At 35.3% G+C, this 15,070-nt stretch overlaps 1 protein-coding gene across 1 annotated transcript; it reads right to left on the bottom strand.

Moving 5' to 3' along the window:
• Positions 1 to 5,360: 5,360 nt before the first annotated feature.
• Positions 5,361 to 9,841, bottom strand: LOC148608749 (uncharacterized). The gene is made up of 2 exons (XM_088541908.1): positions 9,370 to 9,841; positions 5,361 to 7,648 (listed from the first exon to the last, which is right to left on the bottom strand). The coding sequence occupies exons 1-2, from the start codon at positions 9,404 to 9,406 to the stop codon at positions 7,185 to 7,187; spliced, it is 501 nt and encodes a 166-aa protein (XP_088398034.1). The 5' UTR covers positions 9,407 to 9,841; the 3' UTR covers positions 5,361 to 7,184.
• Positions 9,842 to 15,070: the final 5,229 nt, after the last annotated feature.

Raw genomic sequence — 15,070 nt, 5'->3', positions numbered from 1 at the left:
TGATGACGACCATAAAACTTCTGTAGTGATGACTTCAATCTTGTAGCAACATAACCCTGTTCCAGAAGCATATTTGTTAGAGTTCTAGCGAGATACAAAAAGTGTGCGTTTGCATTTATACCTTTGTTGACAAACGGTAGTGGAAGAAATGATCGTTCTTCTTTATCTTGACTTTTCACACAGACTGGTTTAAAGAGTCTATGGAAACCAATATCCAAAATGATGGCAACAAGTCTGTATAATGATGAGGTGGGGCACCTAAATATAAATCAAAATTTTAATTTTTAGCACATAATCGATGTAAAAAGACATGTTAGGTACTATTGTTTTAATTATCGATGTATTCAACAAATATCTTTTCAATTCAGGCGAGTCTTTTTCAGTTTCAAGCTGACAATAATGAGTTTTTCATAAAATTGGGAATTTTCGTATTTTAATATTTTCTCCCATTTCGCCTGTAATGGGCAATGTTTTTCAAGTACCCTATTTCAAACAAGATTTTGTATATTCAAACACATTTATGAAGCATCTTACCTTTCTAATGAGCCAAGGCAATGCATAATTAAATGTATTCCGGGCTATTTGGGTGAAAGAATGGTACCCCTACTCACTAAAATCTGTCCCCAAGGTGAAAGAAAATGATCGTTTATAGCATACACGAACTGTACGCAATGTCTGGCATTTATTATGACGATCTTCTTTTATCAATCATACTGTCAAGTAAAAGTATGCTTTTATTGCCCAAAGACGACAAAAAAATTACAAAAAGAGGGACATTTAAGAATAAATACACATTTTAACACGTAAATGATATATTTTTTTGTTTAAAATATCACAGTTTTTACATGATTTGATTTTGTTTGCTGTCATTATTTTTTATGCATACATGGTTTCAAAGAAGCATCCACGATCAATGATTGGCATACGTGCATATAACACCATTGAAAAAATGTTAATCTACCACATACGAATTCTGGTTTTTTTTTCAAGGATATTTTAGTGGGTATGGGGTACCATTCTTTCGCCTTTATGGCTTGCAATGCATTACAGTATGCATTGCCCTGGCTCATTAGAAACCTTAGATGCTACATAGAGGTGTTTGCATATGCAAAAGTTAGTTTGAAGTTGGGTATTTGCCAATTACTGTTGAAATGGAAGAAAATATGAAAATCCGAAAATTCCCCTTTTTATGAAAAAAATCATTATTGTCATATTGAAACTGAAAAATACGCGCATTTATTATCATGGGTAGGGGTGGCAATTTCCCACCTACTTGGACTTGGAAAAATTCAAATATTTATTACTTGTTCTCATTTTGAAGTTAAGACACTATAGTAATGACCGTATTATACAAAAGCTTGTTTAAAATACAGTATTCTGAAAAAAATACAATATCGGGTAATATAGAAGAAAATTCTGAAAATTCCAATTTTTCCGATCTTATAGTCATGTCACCCGAAAAGGAAAATCTGAGCGCATAAATTATTCAGATATGTTAGGTACATCATTATCTTAATTCTGAATGCTTAAAATATGAGTTCTACAATGTCAGTATGCTATGAATGAGAATTCTGTTTGATACTGAGACCAGTTTTCAGTGGTAGGGGTAATATTTTTTAAAAAAATATGAAAATCCTTTCTTGAAAATTAGTTTTTCGTGGGTTATTTATGTAGAAAATTAAATTATCTATCGAATGATAACAAATTTGAGACGTTTCAGTTGAGTAATAACTTGTAGAGTCGAATTTATGTGACTTTTGATCGAAAAACCGAAAGTCCCATTTTTCGCATTTTTTGATAAGTTCTGCATACGAAAATCGCCAATATTCATCAAAAGAACCCAAGAGGTATAAATTGTGATAATACTAAACAGAAAATACCAAATTAGTAATTTTTTACTGAAGCATTAATACTCTAGGGGTTTTGACATTGAAAAAATTTGTAAATTTAAGCTTTTTTTTTTTTTTCATTTTACCGCAAACCTTAAGTGTTACCGCAACTTTCTTGGCACCATTGTAAAGATGAGACAATGGACTATATGACAATACCTAAATTCGTTTAGTTTGTTTACACATGCTATACAAGGAAGGCTAAGACGCTCAAACAATTGAGTCACAAAAATCTTGGCTTTTTGACCAGGTTGGGTACAAATATAGGCTAGTACTGAAAAAAAATCTGAGAATATTCTTCGGCGACAAATTTATTCGGTAATGGGGGGGTACCTAAAATCACCATGAAGTGGGGGTGCACAGTGGACCCTCCCAGCCCATGGATGTTGTGTAACGTTTGTATTTTTCTGATGACATAACAAAAATTATACTTGCTATACGCTATTTTTAAATACATCAATTGACTTAAAAGTATAAATTTATGAGACAGGAAAGGCACATAATGGTTAGAGGGAAGGAGAGGGAAAAACAATGAAAACACAAAATACGGGAAATATTGTTATTAACAAACGTAACATACAACAAATTACTCTTTTGAAAAAAATTAAATGGAAGGCAATCCATCGCTGCCAAGCTGACAAAAAAAAACGGGCTTTTTACGCGAACATCTAAACAATGTACCCTAAAAAGTAAGGTCGGCAGATGATGAGTGTGAAATACAAACAGAAGATTCCATATCTCGTCGGCAGATGGGTGTATTGTTGAATTGGGGTACAATGCTATCAACTCATGGAATACCAAAAAATGCAAAAGCCTGCAGCTACAATTAGCCGAAGAAAGTCGGTTTGGATCTGGTAGCATTTTGAAGATAACAAGTCTTTATAGATTTAGTGTACACGAGAAAACAACAAAGAAATGGAGTAATACATGATAAAGGAATAAAGAGTTTCGACATTAACACAAAAAGTGCTTTAGGTGCGCTTAATTAAAGTCGTGATCTATTATTTTTTTTTATAAAAGTGTCGGCTTCGTAAAATGTCACTATAAAATATTTTTTTCGTTCGTACGCTTCGTCTTCAACTTCATCATCTGATCACTTGTGTCCACCCATATATAACTCCATCAATACTTATCATTTATGTCCTTTTTTGCCCTCTCCAGTTTTTTATAAACCTATGTCATGCGGTCAGCTTTATATTTACATGAAGTTACAGTCCTAGAAAAAAATTAATTTATAGTTAATATATACAGACAGACATGTAGACAACAAAATTACCAGTACATGAAGTCATGGTTTAGTATACTCGGCGTCACAAAAATAACATACTGTTAAAATTTGAATAAAAATATTTTCTACGACTTTATTGACACCTACCGTCGTTTAAATTGTCTTAAATGACTTGCTCATTCGTTTAGCCAAACGGCTTCTCCCTAAACAAGTCGCTTATTAGCTTAAATCATGCGTAACAAATCCTTACGGGAAAATCCCATACTAATATCCGTCATGTTGGTTTCTACGGGACGATTTGTTTACAAACGAAGTTCGTAAGTTCCCGTCGAACTCCGGTGACAATCGTCTGCTTGATCAACTTCTCGGTATTGTACGTTGTTCGAGTAAAATATATCCGAAATAACGCCGAAATGCATTATGGGTTCTTCGGTTTTTGGACAAACCATTTAAACGTAAACAACATCTCCTAGCAACCCGATCACTGTAAACATGGCCGACTTTTTACAATGTAAATATTGGCACCGAGAATTAAAACCTGACCGGAATTTAACGATTCAATGTTTAGGGAGAAGCCGTTTGGCTAAACGAATGAGCAAGTCATTTAAGACAATTTAAACGACGATAGGTGTCAATAAAGTCGTAGAAAATATTTTTATTCAAATTTAAACAGTATGTTATTTATGTGACGCCGAGTATAGTTATATGTCGGACCGACATCAGCGAGTTGTTTTAAACGGGTACTTTTCTAGTTGGAAACCATTGAGAGCTGGAGTTCCGCAAGGATCTATACTCGGACCTTTATTATTTCTTGTTTTTATTAACGACATCGTCAACGACATCGATGCTTGTATTAAATTATTCGACGACACTAGTATGTATGTCATAGTAGAGACGCCAGATTGGGGAAAAACTCCCCGATAGGAGGAAAAAGCACAAACTTAAGATGATGTATAGTATGGTGAATGGTGATACCCCCAGAGTATTTGAATACCCTGGTGCCAAATGCGAGGGCTAATATTCATAGCTACTTTACCCGCCAATTACACAACATAACCGAGTTACGTACTAGGACGTCATTATGCTCCAATTATTTTCTGTCGTCCACTATCAAAATGTGGAACAATCTTCCAGTCACCACTCGTGATTCTGGGTCTTTGAATATATTCAAAATGCGTGTTAATATTTCGAACGATCGTAAAAAAACTAAGTACTATAATATTGGTAGTAGATCCGGTCAGGTCTTGCACGCCAGATTGCGCATGGACAGAAGCTCTCTCAGTGAGCATCTGTACAGGCGAGGTCTGGTGGCTAGTCCGAACTGTATCTGTGGACAAAGAGAAACAAACAGCCACTTCTTACTTGAATGTAACAATTATTCAGAGATTCGACGTAACACTATACATACTTTGAATTTTCATATCGATATTAACATTCTTTTCAGAGTGTCTCATGCTCTAACTTTAGAACAAAATACAGGTTTATTCTTAAAGGTGCAAACTTACATTTTTAAAAGTAAACGATTTGTCAATGCTTAATTGTGTACATACATATATCTCTTTGTATTATGTGTTATCTCCTGTGCATTTCATCTCCTCAATACCCTTTTTGTATTCTTTTCTATCAATCCCTCTCCAATTTCAATACATATACGTCATTCAAACCTTACATCCGCAATAGACAGTTGCATCAAAGATACATATATAGGAGCATGCTATTATTGTCTTTAGATAGTTCGTTATTTGTTAGGAGACGGATTAGCATAAGCTTCAACTTGTTTCTGAATCCTTGTGTTGGATTATAATATTGTCATATCATATATTGATGTATTCTTTAAAATGAAATAGGTTTAAACTAAAAATGGAAAACGTATACATTTTTACTGTGATTTCACGACACGCAATTTTTAGCTGAATGATTGGAGTTTACAGAATTTAAACTAAAAAGCTATTTAAATTGTTAAGTTAAGAGAAAAATCATATCCGATATGATTTTTGGAAAATAATTTACTTTCAACTCTGTTTTGTCCCTGTATACTTCAATGATGCTTCAACGTATGCTTGTACATCTTGTAGAAATAATCATTTATCTCATCTACGGTCCCTTTTTTTTCTACAGGGCATGGAGCGGGAAATGGGCAAGACGCTGAAATTGACGACATTATCTACAAGTAAAGTGGCCATTGCAGTAGAAGAGTTCTCAGATATCTACCTTCGTCTGAATAAACATATTTCTGACACAAGTTTCCAATTATGAGATTATGTTTTTATTTGCTTTCTTTCCCTTGCTTTTCTATTTAATAAAAACAAAAAAACAAAACGATTGGGCAATGCATAATTTTATGATACGAGTGTATGTGAATTCAAGAACATAGAGATATCATGGGACAACGCCATGTTAAAATATTTTACAAAAATACACAAAGTTGAGGCAGTTCATTTGTATTCCGTGTCTGCTTGTTCTTTTATGTTTCTTGCCAGTCTATTAATTAATCGGAAACACTTTCTGCTCCGTGCATGCCTGTCTGTTCATACCTTATATTATAAATATCAAAATGAATACATTTCACGTCTCTGAACTGATTTCAATATTCTGTACAATTTAGAAAACAGTTCTGAGAGATTATTCAGATAGCAGCGCATAATCCTGCAACAGATTCATTCTTACTTTGAAAAATATTAGCCAAAACACCATAAGCCGTAGAAGTTACCAAGATGTACAGTACTGGTTCAAAACTGTTCTACAAAGGTCAACCAATAAAAACGGAACCAACACGAGATTGTTTAGTTTTATGAACTGGTTGTCCAGAAACACATTACTGACGGCACACAACTGTAGAAGGTTCGGTGGTATATCATCGTAGCCCACTTTCAAAATCATTGTTTACTTTATAGGTTTAGTACAAAAGTCGACACATTTTCGGATAGCCTTCCCTTCTTCTAGAATAAACTTCCAAACCTCAATAAATACACGTAAACGTCTTTAGCATCTGAAGTATGATGCACATAATGCGAAAGAAGATGTTTCTCTAGATCTCCTTCACCAATTGGTTACTTCCACAATTTATACTATTAATGATATGATGCAGTACAGTGGGTTTTTTTTTTCATTCCTGGTGTACAGAAACATATACAACGATCAGAAAAAAACTTCTTCAATGGTTTAATAAGGGACAAACTTATGACGAAGAACATGTGCGAAAAAGCCGCTGCAAGTGGCCTGACATTTTACCACGTGAAATTTGCATACAACAGAAATGGATTTGATGTTTTTTTGCTACGTTTAGGTTGAAAATAAACCAAGTGTGACACAGAAAAAAATAATCATAGAACGAATAGTTAATTATTTTTTTTTTTTTTTGTAAAAAAAAAACATGAGCTACTAATACTTATGATTCATTGTTATAGTATTAAATCATTGCATAGTGCCATGTAGTAATACACGACGATGAAACAAACGTTACTCAAAACGTAACCACATCTGTCTAATGTTTTAAAAGAGCATGTTCAGTGTTATATACATTTAAAAAGAGACATATATATATTTTTTCATACCAAAAAATTCCCAATTTAATAAGAAAAAAAACAGTTCGTTTTTTTGGTACTGATCTGGATATCATGTATATTTGAAATAAATGAAAATTGAAAAAAGCTAAGTAAAAAATCGGTGTTTTCCCTAAATGTCTTTGTAAAAGCTCTTGGATCATAAATCAAAAATCATTGAGAAAGCTTATTTACCACTTTATCATCCGCTTTGTATGGTAATATGTAGTACGACCTGCCTATAAATATCAATGGATTTTATTCAGAAATGCCTAAATTTTGCGCATGGGCAAGTCCGCAAGATCGATATTTAGCGTCAAGCCTTTGCTGGCTGTTGTACAAACTGCGTAAGTATATCAGTGGGTTTCATCAAAATCAGTAACGTGCTTTGAATCTTTCAACACTACATTTTTCATAAAATTTGCATTGAATCAATGAGTAACAGATATACGGAAGGTGCGATCCTTTTCATCTTTATTGTTATAGTGTTTATTTAATAGGTGAAACAACGGCCTTGCGTTATTTTCATTCACATGCAATTCTGTGAAATAAAGCAGTTTTTATCATCAACAGTAAGACAACAAAGCTGACGGTATGGTAACTTCCGCCGTCTCCAACTGTGACCTCGTTTACGTCACAGCTGCATTTTCCTTTTATTTCAACACGCGGAACATTTGTGCACATCCTGTTCAGGTCTTGTAAACAAGTAGTGCTATTATTCGGGTAAGCCGCTGATTCGAAAAAGGAATGATTTGAACAAATCGGACACATCTCAGAAATGGCATCGACTGGTTTTCTCCAAGCTTGTAATCCACAAACTGATGAAAGCTCCAGAAGGTTATTGAATGTCATTGGGAAGGCAACACTTGTTATCGGCATTTGTTCATCCCATGTAAAGGTGACATTTCCAAGCCGTCTCAGACCAATTATCACAATATCATTTTCATTGTACGACCTTGCAGTTCTGGAGCACTTAGATATTGGATATTCTGAAAATATAGTTATATTTTGATAGATGTTACCATCGTCCGACTTTAAAACGCACAAAACATCAAAATTTGCAAAGAATGAATCAAACAGTGTATAGTTGTTGGTTTGTTTGCCAATAAGAACATTTTCCGACTGAACCATAAGTTGAACCATGTGCAAAGGTTTCCAATCTTTCACCACACACGCCGCTCCATTCCGTGATACCGCTTGTTTTATACACAGAGATACTAACACATATATTGTTGTCCATGAATTCATTTTTGGAGAGAAATGACGACAAGTCTCCTACATGTTCAATAAACGTTTGTTCAGAATGTTACTGGTCATTTTTTTAATCGGATAAAAGTCTTCATACACACTATATATATATATATATATAAATTATATGGCTTATAGATTATCAACTTATACGCTTAAGCTTAACCTTATTTCACTATTCCGTTCACAATCAATACCAAGTATTAATAAAATATTGTTACACTCTATCTTAGGTATATGTAGGTATAATATATGGAATTAGTGTGGTTATTTTGTTTTGTTTTTGTTTTTGTTTCTGGTAAAGATTTTATAACTGTTCATTCTAGCGAAGAGCTCGTTAGATCGATCCTGATGTTAGCGAAGAGCTTGTTAGATCGAACCTGATGTTAACTATAAGAAAAAAAATATTGCATTTATCGGTAACTATCAATAGTATATAATAGTATAAATGTTTTGTTTGTTTTTTGTTTGTTTTTTGTTTGTTTTTTTTTTATTATTATTTTGTTTTTGTTTTGTTTTTTTTGTTTTGTTTTTTTTTGTTTTTTTTTTTCAAAATAATGCTGTTCTAACGGTTACTGTGCCTTATCTGTTCAAGTGTAATGCGAAGTATTCTTTTTAAGTCGCCATCATTGTTAGCGACTTCTTGCACTCGTAATTTCAGTACGTTATATTCGCATACGATTTTCATAACTATATATCAAAACTCCACATGATGCTGCAGATCTGAGCCGTGTTTTAATAGCGTCATAGTTATAGCTTCATACGAGACAAAAATGTACCTCTTAAATATCATACTCATGTGTTCCACATGTGTTTCTTTATTGTAAGAGGACGGGAAGTTTACATTAAAAGATCGGTTAGCTTTGAACATTACCCAGCTTCCGATTCAGGCACAGGGGCTCGTTACAAGGCTATATAGGTCATATACATGAGCACGGCCCCGATATCTATAAATATTCATTACCATTTGTTTAATTTGGTTCCCTGGTCAATATCATAAGCAACCCAAAGATCGCTAAATGTACCTATTTTAAAAAATATTATTCACATGTCTATGTATATTTTAAAAACAGTTTCATGGAAGTATTTGAAAAACTTACAGAAATGTACCAAAGAGACTATTTACACTTTATAGTCCACCAACCAGGGAAGACTTACTTTACTCGGGCTTACCGAACTTTACTCGGGCTTACCGTATTTTACTCGGGCTTACCGTACTTTACTCGGGCTTAGCGTACTTTACTCCGACTTACCGTACTTTACTCGGGCTTACCGTACTTTACTCCGACTTACCGTACTTTACTCGGGCTTACCGTACTTTACTCCGGCTTACCGTACTTTACTCGGACTTACCGTATTTTACTCGGGCTTACCGTACTTTACTCGGGCTTACCGTACTTACCGTACTTTACTCGGGCTTACCGTACTTTACTCGGACTTACCGTACTTTACTCGGGCTTACCGTACTTTGTTACAACCAACCACGGAAAGCTAACCATACTTTGTTACATTATAAAATTGTTATTCGCCAAGTTGGTGGAATATTCATCTGTTTCCGTAATCTCTTCTTCGAACTCATCTTCTGTTGTTTCATTCAACATTTGATTGTTTAGTCCTGTAAAATTTTGTTTTTCCACAATTGAAATCTTAGAACATCCGGGTAAGTTGATCGTTGTCGAATTCTCCACTTATTCTCCCCTCCTCGAATTTCTTCAATAACTTCGTCATTGCAATCCGTTGACCCATTCTCGATGATTTTATCTTTTATAATTTTCCTTTCCGGCGATCATAGCACCAAACTAATATCATATATAGACTCAAACACGCTTTAGTAATGATTGTATATTATGCTGCAAGTAAACATTACAGTAGATAGGAATCGTTATACAGTTGATAGTTGACGTTCGTTAGTAACGTAACCAGCAATAACATCGCTTTACATCAGTAGTCTATGACGTACATATAGATCCCTTTAATGACCTTTTTCTATTGTAAATGTGCACTCGAGCGGAAGATCTGTGTGTTTTCCTGCTGCTTCTATCTGCTGCTCGAACGCTGATTGTTGATCGCTGGGTTCAACGCTCAGCGTTCGAGCAGCAGATAGAAGCAGCAGGAAACCACCTACAAACACACATACATACAAACAAACACATGTACAAACACACACACACACGTACAAACAAACAAACACATACACACGTACATACAAACATACACACGTACAAACACACACACACACACTTTGTCCAATGAACTGAATGAACAATAGGAAAAGAAAAGTTTTATTGGAGACTCCTAATGCAAGCCAAGACTTAATGTCACGTGCGTTTATCTTCCAATTGAAATCAAAGAAAGATCTAGTAAATTTATGTGTTGCAAAAACGATTTCGTCTTTATCACAACAGCACTCGACGAAAATAGAACGATAAAGAATAACAAGGCTTCTCGGTAAATTAGATATGGTATTGCTTTCACTTAAGTTTGTTTCGTTTTATTAAAAGTTTAAATTCAAAGGGATGTTTTGAAACTTATTGTGCAAGATATTCTCTTAAACATGTTTCAATATGAAGTTTTCTGTTACTATCAATACAAAACATCAAAGATTTTCAATTTAATCTAAAGAGTAAGTTAGAAAGTTTAATTTGTCAAAGAACTTTTTGAGTATTAAGAATCTTGCATAACCTGTAGAAATCTTTAATGACTTTTGTTTATCGATTAACAGACCTTCAATATGAGTCATTCTTCAAGCTATGTTTAACAGTTTAACATCTGTCCAAAAAGTTAATGACCGTGAAATGATCACAACCTTTATTATGATAGATGGATGGTTAACTATCGAATCGTATAGAACTGAATTGATTTCAGTGTTCGGACATTAGATGATGTCGGAGATCACATGGTTTAACTAATTTACCTTTAGGCTTTTAAACTTAAGAATAAGAAATCGGCACCCTGGTCGTATGCTTTTCCACCAGAGAAATGTATTATTGACATTATTTATAATGAGTCGTTCAATATACTGTATTTGGAATCAATGAAAATTGATGTATTATATATTTTTTTTTCAAATAACATCTTTATTCCCGGATCGAGCAAAAATTCAATATAGAGGTATTTGAATCACTATTCGTTTCTGCTTACACGCTTTAGTATCGTCAAACGTAGAGACAAAAAAAGGGGAGGTCACCTTTTCATCAATCAACAATTAGCTAAAGCAAATCATCTATCAAATTATTTACAAATTATCTTTTTAAAGAACTATCGCATTGATGATTAATATTTGTATTATCATTATATGCGATGAATTCAATTATCGGTACATGTTTTAAAGTTCTGCAACTTACATGTAGGCACATGTATGACGCCTTCCTTTGAAAATATATCATATTCCTGAAGAGTTAAAATATTGGTACATTTATGTATTTCCCAATGAAATCACTCGTTCACAAATATTGGTACATGTATTTACTGATAATTGAAAATACTTGTTAACAATTTTGATACATGTATATAAAGGCCAATGAAAACACTCGTTATAAATCTTCTTACATGTATATATTGACTAATCAGAACGCTCTTTATATTATCTAGTATTAAGATAAGAGTATCGAACTGTTGTCAATAAGTATAAATAAGAGGGGTGCCACTGTGAAAATTCAGTTTTGAAAAACACCTCGAGGCGTCAACACATTATTCTAGCTTATACACATAGATGCGTCAAGTATAAATAGTTTAAGTCAGGAGTATAAACATCAGTCTTGAACAATATTGCAAGCTGTCAACATCATCGGTACGTTCTCTATTTAATCTACGTATATAAGTTAGTTATCGAGTTTATGTACATTAATTTTGATTCTATCGAATACATGTAAGAAATTTTGATTCTATCGAATACATGTAAGAAACAACATTGTCTTTATATTTCAGAAGATACATGTAAGAAGTGTAGCCAAACCTTCACCAAGAAAAGTCAGCAACACTTCAGACTGCTCAAGAACCATAACATATTACATCTGCTACAAAACGTTTACGATGCGTAGTAACCTTACCAGACAACAACAACGGCATCGGGATAAAGCTGAATTTCATTGTACCGTTTTTCGTATGGTCTTCAATAGGATAGATAACTTTAGACGTCACGAGTATCATCAGCATGAAATTGGTGGATTAGGAGAAATGCAATCAAAACGACCTGACAAAATCGAGGACATGTATGATATCAACGTGAAAGGACGGAGACATATTGCCAAATTCAACACGACGGCTACGGAATATAAAGTGCAAATCAAAGAAGTAGAAGAAGGGAATATACAATCACTACTAGAACTTTTAGGAAAGCTGTTCGACTCGATTTTACAGACAGTTACAGAATTCGCAAACCCGACAGACCGATGCAAATGACCATGAACAATCCATCGTTGGATTTTCCCATAACTCTACCGTTTGTTCAAGTGGACCAACTTACCGGAGAACACCTGCTACGCGAGATTGAACGTGTCCTTCAATCTTATGAAGAATTCATTTTGGATGAGACGTTGGCGTTTGAGATAACACATGTCGTAATGCCAGATGGGGGAGTAGGTCGGCCATATGGTTTTATCGACTAAGAAAGATTCACGGAAGAAAAGAGATCAGTCATCAGAATTCAAAACAAAGACGACCTCTGTTGCGCTCGAGTAATAGTTACCGCTAGAGCCCGACTAGACAATCATCTCTACTGGAATTCAATTCGACTGGGAAGACGGATACAGGAAGAGCTAGCTGTAGAATTAAATGCTCGTGCGGGGGTTCCTCTACAGAAGTGTGGAATCGAAGAACTCAAACAATTCCAGAAATACTTGAATGAGTACCAGATCAATGTGATTTCGAAAGAACACTTTACTGGAATCGTTTATGCCGGACCGGAAGCATGAAAAGAAGCTATACTTATATCACCACGACAACCATTTTAACGTCATCACGACCATGGCAGGATTTTTGGCAAAATGTTACTACTGTACTATTTGCTACAAGGGATACGACCACCTCGAGAAACATGGTTATAATAATGCATGTCATTGCTGTAAGAAGAAGCATCAAGTCAACAAAGACGAGAAATGGATCAACGGTACCGATTGCAATCAGTGCTTTAAGGGAAAGTAATGCTACGATCTTCACAAGAAGCAGACGACAGGAGGATATTCTACTTGTAATACGTATTACACGTGTAAAACCTGTGGTCATACCATCAACACCCTGTTGCACAAACATGACCATCAAGGTGGAGAAAAGTATTGTAAAATCTGTAAGAACTTCGTGGAGGATATGCACCAATGTTATATGGTAAACGTGGATAATGCTGCACCCAGCAAGTTGCAGACCTGCATTTTTGTCGACTTGGAGAGTACACAAGACGATCAGGTGCAGTGCCAAGTCGTATTCCAACCTGGACCAATTGGTTATTGTATCCATTGCAAGAAATCGACCTGTGGCGGTTATTAAAATCGACCAAATCTTTGTGTCGTTCATAAAGTTTGTACGAGCTGCTTAGAGAAAGACGGCAACCAAGAGAGTTCTGTGAAAACCGCGGAGCGAACAAACTCGTATTAAAGGAGAAGATACAACAGAAGCATTTTGTTTGTGGTTATTTTCCGGTATCAACAAAGGAGCTACCGTGCTGTGTCATAATTTTAAAGGATATGATTCCGTCCCCATATTAAACAACTTGTACAGAAATGGAGCCAAACCGACGATTACTAATGGTGGAAATAACATGTCAATAGAAATGCCTAAATGTAAGATAAGGATGATCGATTCACTGAACTTTCTACAAACCGCTCTCTCTAAGCTTCCTAAGATGTTTGAATTCACAGAACTTCATAAGGGATACTTTCCTCACCATTACCAGAGGAAGGAACATAAAGATATCAAGCTACAACACTTACCAGACATGCGATATTATAACCCAGATGCCATGAAATCGGCCGAGAGAGACAACTTAATGACATGGTATGAGGAACACAGAGGGGATACCTTCGACTTTGAAGACGAGCTTTTGAAGTATTTGAATACAGACGTAGACATCTTGAGAAAGGCCTGTTTAACCTTCCGTCAGCTATTTATTGATACCACTGAAACCATTGGCGGAACACCTATAGATCCATCTGAACAATGTATCACTATTGCCTCTGCCTGCAACTTCGTATTCAGATCTAAATTTCTGAAACCAGAGACCATTGGACTTATACCAGCCCATGGATATTGCCCCGAGTATAAACATTCGATTAAAGCCATGCAGTGGCTCAAATACATGTCAGAATCAGAAGGCATACATATTCAACATGCACAGAATGGAGGAGAACAAGAAGTTGGACCATATAGAGTGGAGGGATATGCAGATGGAACGGTTTATTAATTTCATGGATGCCTCTGGCATGGATGCCCTAGATGTTACGCCAGAAACACATTTAATCCCGTCAACTATATGACCATGAACGATTTACCTCAACGAACAATTGAAAAACAACGATACATAGAAGAGAAGGGAAACAAGTATGTTAGCAAATGGGAATGCGACTTTGACCGGGAAGTAAAAAAGGATCTCTTATTTAAACAATAAATAGAATCCATAGAATGTATAAGATGTATAAGCCCCCTCGAACCAAGAGACGCATTTGCCGGGGACGTACGGAAGCATTTACGCTATATCATGAAGCATCAGAAGAAGATCGGATCGACTATTATGACGTCACCTCATTATACCCCTTCATCAACAAGACTGGAAAATTACCGCTAGGCCACCAGGAAATTTTAAAGGCATCGAGAACTACGAAGGATTGATCAAATGTAAAATCCTGCCACCAAGAGTACTTTACACACCAGTGCTTCCTGTCAAAATCAACAACAAACTGATGTTTCGGCTATGCATGACGTGTGCCGAAAACGATCAAACCGAGTGTTACCATACCGACGACGAAAGGACATTAAATGGAACATGGGTAACAGACGAAGTAAACAAAGCTCTGGAGATATGATATGACATTAAACAGATTTATGAAGTCTGACATTTCGAAGACACAGAGATACGATCCTGAAATCAAAAGCGGTGGCCTATTTACGGATTATGTGAATACGTTTCTAAAAGTCAAGCAGGAATCGAGTGGCTGGCCAGAATGGTGTGAGAC

The sequence above is a fragment of the Perna viridis genome, chromosome 8 (assembly GCF_037379345.1).
Source record: "Perna viridis isolate PV_CMFRI_1.1 ecotype Kerala chromosome 8, ASM3737934v1, whole genome shotgun sequence".
Classification (NCBI taxonomy): Eukaryota; Metazoa; Mollusca; class Bivalvia; order Mytilida; family Mytilidae; genus Perna; species Perna viridis.
The sequence above is the reverse complement of the archived record's forward strand: the minus strand, read 5'-3'. Positions and strand labels throughout refer to the sequence as shown.

Excerpts from the sequence above, each read along its gene's own strand:
- LOC148608749 (XM_088541908.1), bottom strand. The coding sequence starts at position 9,406 with ATGGTTAGCTTTCCGTGGTTGGTTGTAACAAAGTACG. Across the intron at positions 7,649-9,369 it reads GTTGGTTGTAACAAAGTACG|AATATCCAATATCTAAGTGC; the intron begins GTAAGCCCGAGT and ends CTATATTTTCAG.